Source organism: Cicer arietinum, chromosome 1 (genome assembly GCF_000331145.2).
Source record: "Cicer arietinum cultivar CDC Frontier isolate Library 1 chromosome 1, Cicar.CDCFrontier_v2.0, whole genome shotgun sequence".
NCBI lineage: Eukaryota > Viridiplantae > Streptophyta > Magnoliopsida > Fabales > Fabaceae > Cicer > Cicer arietinum.
The window spans coordinates 6,920,628-6,929,446 of record NC_021160.2 but is presented as its reverse complement, the minus strand read 5'-3'; the positions used below and the strand labels follow the sequence as shown (position 1 = coordinate 6,929,446).

General features: G+C 29.9%; 2 protein-coding genes across 2 annotated transcripts in view; both read right to left on the bottom strand.

Moving 5' to 3' along the window:
• Positions 1 to 1,128, bottom strand: part of LOC101503771 (protein FAR1-RELATED SEQUENCE 6-like) — a 4,020-nt gene extending 2,892 nt beyond the window's left edge. The window contains exon 1 of the mRNA XM_027336302.2: positions 951 to 1,128. Coding sequence (XP_027192103.2) covers positions 951 to 1,046 — 96 coding nt within the window. The 5' untranslated portion in view covers positions 1,047 to 1,128. The remainder of the gene's footprint in view (positions 1 to 950) is intronic.
• Positions 1,129 to 8,264: 7,136 nt separating this feature from the next.
• The window catches only part of LOC101512978 (actin-depolymerizing factor 2), a 2,251-nt gene continuing 1,696 nt past the window's right edge, over positions 8,265 to 8,819 (bottom strand). The window contains exons 3-4 of the mRNA XM_004486365.3: positions 8,735 to 8,819; positions 8,265 to 8,650 (exon numbers count right to left, since the gene is read on the bottom strand). Of these exons, the coding sequence (XP_004486422.1) occupies positions 8,500 to 8,650; positions 8,735 to 8,819 (236 nt within the window). The 3' untranslated portion in view covers positions 8,265 to 8,499. The remainder of the gene's footprint in view (positions 8,651 to 8,734) is intronic.

The window sequence follows — 8,819 nt, the reverse complement described above, 5'->3', positions numbered from 1 at the left end:
GCACCTCCCTATATATCAAAAGAAAAACGTAAATTAAATACAACAAATGATTGATTTTTCAATTTTACTTAAATGACACCAATGGTAACATGGTTCCTAATCCACTGATATGTCTAACGATAAAACAGCCATAATCAAAATTCACTCATCAATGCTTGGTACCCCAAAAGATGACAACTTGTATTATGTCTAAAATAAGATTATGTCTTCAATCCGGCGAACCCACATAATTAATTCGGTAGGATCTTTCAATCCTAGTTGCGATCTTACAAGTTAAGATCTTGCTAACCCCTTCCCGATCTTAAGCAAGATCTTGATTATATCAGCTCATGACAAATCAACATGTCATAGAATAACAGTTTGAACACGTGCAAGGAGATGATGAAAAATCAAAGCAAAGAAATAACAAATAGACTGAGCAAAATGATGCCAATCTCTCTCAATTTAACGCTTCTAAAATATCCACTTATCAAGCCATGAGCACCTAGAGAAACAAAAAAATAAACCACCAACATATCTTGATTATTTACATTACAACAACATAATCTACCTAATCATTTTGAAAGAAGCTATACACACGAAATTACTCCCTCCGCGATGAAATATAAACAAAAATAGTAGTTCAAAAGTTGATGTATCTAAGACTAAATTTTTAACCATTATACAAAAAAAAAAAAAAAAACTTAATTTTTCTTCTTTCTAACTATTATTATTAGCCTTTGGATTGGATTTTATGTAATTAAAAAAAGTTGACAACAATGATAAAACCTAAGTGCAAACAAAAACGTTTCAAAGAACATCAAATAGGTTGAGGGGTAGTTAAGAGTTAAAAATAATTAATATTAATTGATTATTCGATTTAGTATTTCATCTTTGAAGTGTGATAATTGATACAATAATTAAATTGAGATTATGAGTTAGAAGGAGCATAGATATGTAAAATTAATTACCGTTAAGTGATGTTCATCTTCTGCTTCTTCTTGTCGAGGTTGAGACTCGACGTCGACGGTGACAAGCTCTTCTCCGTCCAACTCCGACATCACCATAGCAACATCCTTCACCCTTCACACGACCTCATTCCTCATTCTCTTTCTGTATTGTGCAATTTCTACTGTGCGATTCACACAGATTTTTTTATTTGTAATAATCAAATTATAATTTTTTTTGACAGAATATTAAAATTTTCAAACAATTAATTTTATTAACCACTTGAGAATATTTCATCTTATAACAATGTAAACATTAATTATTTTTTCATTAATAGTTTTTAGGAATTAGAGTTTAACGTTACATTTCATCAAGTATAGTTTAATTTAATATTTGTATAGTTTTAATTAATGATGATTTAAATAATTTTATTTTACACTTTCTAAGTCTTAATTCATTTGATAAATATAATTTTTATTAAGTTGAAAGTTTGATTGAAATAAGAGATTTAATTTAGATAGTATTTATTATTTCTTCTAAAACAAAAAATTCATATATTGTAAAAAAATTTGTGAGTATTTCTTCTCGTAAACAATTTTTGATCATATTTTCTTGTAGATAAATATTGATCAAATATTCTGGTAAATAATTCATATCTTCTTGTGATAAATCTTAGTCAAATATTCTTGTAGATAAATCTTGATTAAATATTATTGTAAATAATTTATATCTTCTTGTGATAAATTTTGATCAAATTTTCTTGTAAATAATTTATATTTTCTTGTTGATAAGATCTTGATGATATCTTCTTCAAATATTGACCATATTTTCTTTTCAATTTTGTCAAATATTTTCTTTAATTATAAATCTGAATTAAATTTTATTTTAGATTGTCTTCAAAAACATGAATGTTTTTTTATACTCTATGAAGTCAAATATATTGCTATGATAAAATGCTTTTGTTAACATCAAAACTCTAAATATAAAACCAACTTGATTGCAACATCTTTTGTCCAAACATCCAAATTATCAACTCATCTAAATATTGTATACATATTAAGGTTAATGTTGGAACTCCTCATTCTAGTATTTATCTTTTGTTTATGCTAGCCTTAACCTTGGTTTTAGGTTGGAAGTCTGACAAGATATTTGTGACTTCTCCTTAACTATAATTGGCCATTTGTGTATTGTTAGGGATTTCAACAGTGTCCTTGCAACTCACAAAAAATCAGGTGGTGCTCCCATGAAGCATACCTTTATCGTCTTTACTAATTGTATTGAGGACTACAATCTAATTGATCTTGGTTTATATGGCCATCCTTTCACCTAGATGCGCAACCACCTAAAAGAGAGACTTGGCAAAGTTCTTTGTAATACTTTATGAAACGAACTCTTTTTGAATAGTTCGATTATTCATCTTCCTATCCCATCCTCTGATCACCATTGCCTTTGGCTTCAGTTGCGTAATGGTTAGTTTCCTCCCTAACACAACTACTTTAAATTTTTTGGTGCATGAATTGAACATCGTGACTTTGTTAATCAAATTATACATAACTAGTTTAACTCTAAGGGTTGATCCTCTAACATCTACTTTGTACTTTTGGAATCGTCGTACATTTGGTAATATCTATGTACGTAAAAAATGTGTTCTTAAATGATTATGAGGTATTACCCAAGCTCTTGCAAGTGGTACAAACTATAATTTGGTTGAGTTAAAACAAGAGCTCTATAAGGAGTATGAATCCTTAGTTAGGGCTCAGGAAAGTTATTGGTTCCAACAATCTACATGCAAATCGATTCAATAAGGAGATCTTAATACTAGATTCTTCCACTTGTCAACTCTAAACATGTCGAGATTTAATATAATATCTTATCTCCAAATGAATGATAACTCATGAATTTTTTAAGATAATGATGTTAGGAATCTTGTGATCCAATTCTATCACAACCTCTACTATTCAGCTGGAGGCCCCATCGTCCCATTTGATACTACATCTACATTTTTGTTTATTAAAGATAATGATATGGACATACATATCTTTGGAGGTAACTAAATAAGCCTTTTTCAGCATGAGAAATTATAAGTCGTCTGACCCTGATGAGTTCCATCATATATATTTCAAGTCAATGGAGTGTGCTTGGCCAATCCATTCTTAAGCTAGTTCATAATTGCTTACATAATCCTACTACAATTAAAGAGATCAACCAAACTCTAATTACTCTCATTCCTAAAATGGACGAACCTATACAGATTAATCAACTTAGACTTACAACACTTTGAAATGTGAACTATAAAATTATTTCTAAAATCATTGCTTAGAGACTTAAAAGTATTATGTCTCATGTGGTATCCCATAATCAAAATAGTTTTATCCCAAGAAAATATATTTGTCATAACATTTTGGTGCTACAAGAAACCATCCATACCCTATCTCATCTACATGGCACTAAAGGCTTCATGATTCTCAAGCTTGATCTCGAACAAGCCTATGATAGACTCAAATAGAAATTTATCGTGGAATCCCTTGACATGTTAGGGTTGCCTTTGATACTAAAGAATATTATTCGACATTGTATCGCCTCTGAATCTATGACTACCAATTGGAATGGTGTTTAAACTAATCCATTTGACATTTCTAAAATGCTTAGGCAAGGGGATCCAATCTCCTCTTATCTCTTTGTGTTGGCTCTGGAGAGATTGAGCCACATAATTAACAATTTAGTTACAAACACTAAGTGGCAACCTCTTCATTTTGGTAGGGTGGGGGACCCTACCTCTCACACATATTATTTGTTGATGATATTGCTTTGGTTGTTGAGGCTAATATAGAACAAAGCTCATTAAATCCATTTTGGCATTTTTTTTTCTGTAGTTCTAAACAAAAGATCAACATGCATAAATCCAACATCTTTTTCTCTAAAAATATGTCAACTACAGAAGAGGTTTTTTGAAGCCAAAATCCGAGGATTAACCTAACTACAAACCTTGGAGCATACCTTCGTGTTCCATTAATCCATCAATGAGCCTCAAAAGATTTATTCTCCTTTATCTTGGATAGACTAAGATCTAAACTCACAAATTAGAAAGTTAACTCTCTTTCATTTTCAGATAGAGTTACTCTTGTTCAATCATCTTTATCTAGCCTTCTTGATTATGTGATGCAAACCATGTCAATTTCTAGTTATATTTCTGACGAATTTGAGAGATTATATCACAACTTCATCTGAGGTAGTACAATTGAACAAAGAGTACATCATTTGATCTTTTGGGAAACAATTTGCAAGCCAAAGAAGGAAGGTGGACTTGGCTTCAAGAATCTCAAAGTCCTTAATCAAGCATTATGACCAAACTTGCTTGACAATTTGTTGCGGATAGAGACAAATCTTGGGTTCAACTAGCCCGAGCAAAGTATAATTGTGATATTATGGACACCCTTCTTATCCAACAATGTAATATTGATTCAAATACTTGTAGTAATATTTGTAAAGTGTGGTCTGATACCGAAAGTAACATGCGATTGGAAAAGATCACTAGATACCACAATATGGAAAATTTGTTGCCTCAATACCTCAAGTCATTCCACCTAGAGAATATGAATTTTATGTATCGAGCTACACCGTTGATACAAATTAGAATTAGAGTAAACTGCAAAATAAATTTCTTGAGTCAACCAATGTTTCTCCAGATTTCCCGACATGATTGCCAGCCTTCAACCAATGTTTCTCCAGATTTCCCGACATGATTGCCAGCCACTCACAGCCAATTTACTCTTAAGTTAGCTATAATAACCTCACAAACCATGAGACCAATGCTGACTCAATAAATATTGTTCAAGGAGGTTTGAAGTTGATAGGGCCCAATTATAGTTAGGACAACGCTTTAGAAGATGGCATATAGGAAACTCGTATCAAATGTTGTAGAATTTTAACCCTAATAAAAAATATGGATTAAACCCGCTCTAGAGGCTTTGAAGATGAACATTGATGATACTTACACACATATTGATGGCTCGTCGGTCTGTGATAGAATCCTTTGTGACCATAATGACGAGTTCATATGTGGTTTCTACTGCAATGTGGCAATCTGTAGCTCCTTATTTTCTGAAATGTGGACTTTTTGCAGTGGTATTTTATTGGCTCGTGATAAAGGGATTTGTAATGTTATTTTTTAAACTGGCTCTCTAACCCTCCCTTCCATGATCAAGAAATGTTATACTCAGTTTACTTTTGTTGCTTACCCTCCTCAAATAGATTATCTCTATATTGCATCAGATAGACTAAACATACTCCCTTAGTTATTCTCTAAGACAAGCAAATAGATGTGTCCATCTCTTAACCCAGTTTGGTCATAATACTCCTTTTATTGTTCAAAGTACGTGTCCACTTTTTTCTTTGTTAGTTTCATTTTTAATGTATGATATTGGAAGTTATAATTCTTAATTTTCGTTTTCATTAATATAATTTATTTTTAATGAAACAAACAATGAAATATATATAATTATTGTTATTTTTTTGACAAATAAAGATATCAAATTATTTATCCTCTCATTTATGATTTTGCAATATATATATATAGCTAATTTGGCCCTACAAATTATTAACTAACTCACATTTTGAATTTTGGTGGAGACTTGTGTGATGAACGGGAAAGTATTTGTAAATTATTTTTTTAATTAAATATTACATTTTAATATAATGGTGGTATTTATGGTGATATTTATTGTTTCTTTTAAAAAAAAAGATGTTTAGAAAGAAGTTGACTCAATGATGATTTAAATAATAAACAATACAATGACTTGTGAGTAGGGATGGGAATAGGTTAGGCCGTCTGTCAGGGGCCTATGGTCTGGCCTATTTATTTAAATAGGTCAGACTCATGTTTATAAAAAAACCTATTAGGTCTGACAGACTGGTCTATATATATTTAATTATTTATTAATGTTATTTTTTATTATTATATTAATAATATTATTTCCTATTTTAAATTATATCAATTAGGCAATCACTCAGTAGTCATTCCATATTCGGTAGTCATTTCATATTTGGTAGTTGTTCCATATTCGGTAGTCATTCAATTAGCCATATTCCATATTTGTTTGAGAGATAATAATAGATGCGTTTGTTTCAGGAAAAATGAAAACAAGAATTATATTTTAGAGTTTAAAGAATGTTTGTTTCAGATTTTTTTAAAATTATTTTGTTAGAAAAATTATTTTTTGTTTAATATATATAGATATGTACACTGATATTGGTATATGGAGAACATCATGTGATATGAATAGAACATTTAAATATTTTAATATGAATTAGGTTTTTAAATAAGCTTTCAGGTCAGGTCAGACTTTTAAAAAGACCAGGTCAGGCTAAAAAAAAAGCCTATGATAGACCGTAGGCTAGACTTAGGCCTAAAAAATTAATCGTAAGCCAGACTCAGACCTTTCAAAGCTTGGGTTATTCCCGCCCCTACTTGTGAGCGACTTCAAACAAAAATGAAAGATATATCATTGTTGTTATTTTTTGGACAAACAAAGATATCTAATAATAAAATCCTCTCATTCATTTTTGCAAAAAAAAAAAAATATTAACTAATTGTTCAACTTTCAACCAAATAAATTATCAGAAAATTAACTTTCCATAATATTCTTTAGTCAATTTATACTATCGAAAGCTGGCTTATGAGTTATGAGGCAAAATGTGGTCCTTTATTCTTTGGTAAATGTAGCCACAAACTTTGCTTGTTCGCAGTTTTTTATTAGTATTCTCCAATATATTGTAAGTTTTATTGATATTGATTTTATGAGCTATAAAATAAGCTATTTGATTCATTTGTAGTGTTTTAGTGCTTTAGTTGTAATATATGTTTTAATTTGGCTTTAAAAGAAAATGAAATAATCCTCTTTTACTCCAAAATAAATAAATCTATTACTGCACTTAGTAAATGTCATGTCTAAAGAGTAAGTACATATACCTTCAAAATATATAATAGATCAAAAATATCAAAATAATATTGGAGCAATAGGAGTAATGATTTCTCTCAAATGATATGACTCATGTCACATGAGGATCCATTGAAATTCTCACCCTCCATTGAAAGAGAAAGAGAGAGAAGGAAAGAATAAAAGAAAAAAAAACAGTTTTAAAGGTGAAAATTAAAACACAAGAAAAAACATGTGGCTAAAAATTTAGAAAATCCATTTCTGAGCAACATGTAACTTGTTGTCAAAAGAATTATAAATATACCTCCTTACCATTAGAATAACTCCATTGTTATTATGTTCATGGGAATATATTTGAACTTTTTTCAATCATGAAGTTAACATGCATCCAACATATCATAGATAAATGAAACATGATAAATTTTTTCACAATTTGAGTGACTTCAAGGACAAACTGTTATAAGTGATGTATCATAGATCAGCTCTTAAAAATTATAACGGTAACTTGATTAATACCGATTAAATATAATATATATATATATATATATATATATATATATATATATATATATATATATATATATATATAATCTTTTAAAAAAACTTTTATGAAATTGCAAGAATATAAATAAATAATAATAATTTGTAGCGATTAAAATTAAAACTACTCATAATTGCAAAGACTAAAAACATATTTAAACAAAATTTTAACGATAATAGATGATAGTTTTCAAAAATAGTAATTATCTTTATTGATAAGATGATGATTTTAATTAATGTTAATTAAGATATACATATTTATTTTTTCTTATATTTATCAAATCAATATCATTTAAAATATTATATAACTGATAAAAATAAATATAACTATTAACATTTACCTTTTAAAAAATATCGGTTGTAATCTTTAGAATTTTAAATATTTTTCAGAATAATCTATAGTAGATTATGTATGGTCCATAATCTCAACATAAAAATTGACTTTATGTATACCCAAAATAATAATAATATTAATAATAATAATATATACAAATGAAACGATTGAACAATAAGTAAAACCATTCTTCAATTTAATTAAAAATAAAATGAAACATTCTTCAACAAGCTCATGCTAGTCTCGCTGAATGAGTGCATGACCTTAAACATGAAGTACTCTGATTTGGAGGGAAAAAAACCATACCAAAAAGAAACAGATTTCACACTTCACCAAACCGAAAAACAATCACGGGGAAGCTTTTGAATATCCATACCCAAAAATTAACACATGAGCCGACTGAAAATAAGTCATTGGTGAATGACGCGAGTGTCGGTCAATATTGAAAAAATGAATTCCATTTCTTGTCTTATCATCACACAAAACAGTTACAAATTCAACTAGTAAAGAGGATACGAGGAGTAAAATGCCACTCAAACGCAGATTGTATAAATCACAAATCATAACAAAATACAGAGGAACAAGAGAAGCCTGTCGAAGGTGCAATACACTTTATGCCACAACTTGGGAAAATTGAGAGTTTGAGACCATAACTAGTCAAAGTTGACCAACCCACAAACTATGGATATCTCAATATGAGTAACTAAGGCTTAAGGGGAGCTGCTCCCCCACAAGAAAGCCTACTATTCATAAAATAATAATTCAGTTTGCACGGCTTTTGAACACATCAAGACCCATTTCAGTGGGATCAGTTGCCTGCAACTCTACTTGAATTCCATCCAGCTCCCTCTTGAACCTGTCTTTGGAGCTTGCATAAATCATCTTGCTTCTCACCCTTGCTGTATCAGGCGACCTACACACAAAACCAACAAAAATTCATCCAGATAGAAACCAAACAAGGAAAAGCTATAGGCAGATATCTAAAAGCAAACATTACCACCCAATGAAAAAAATTCTGCTTTTTGGGACATTCCCTTCTGTCAGATACTCAAAATCATAAACAGCATAACGGCACTCATCAG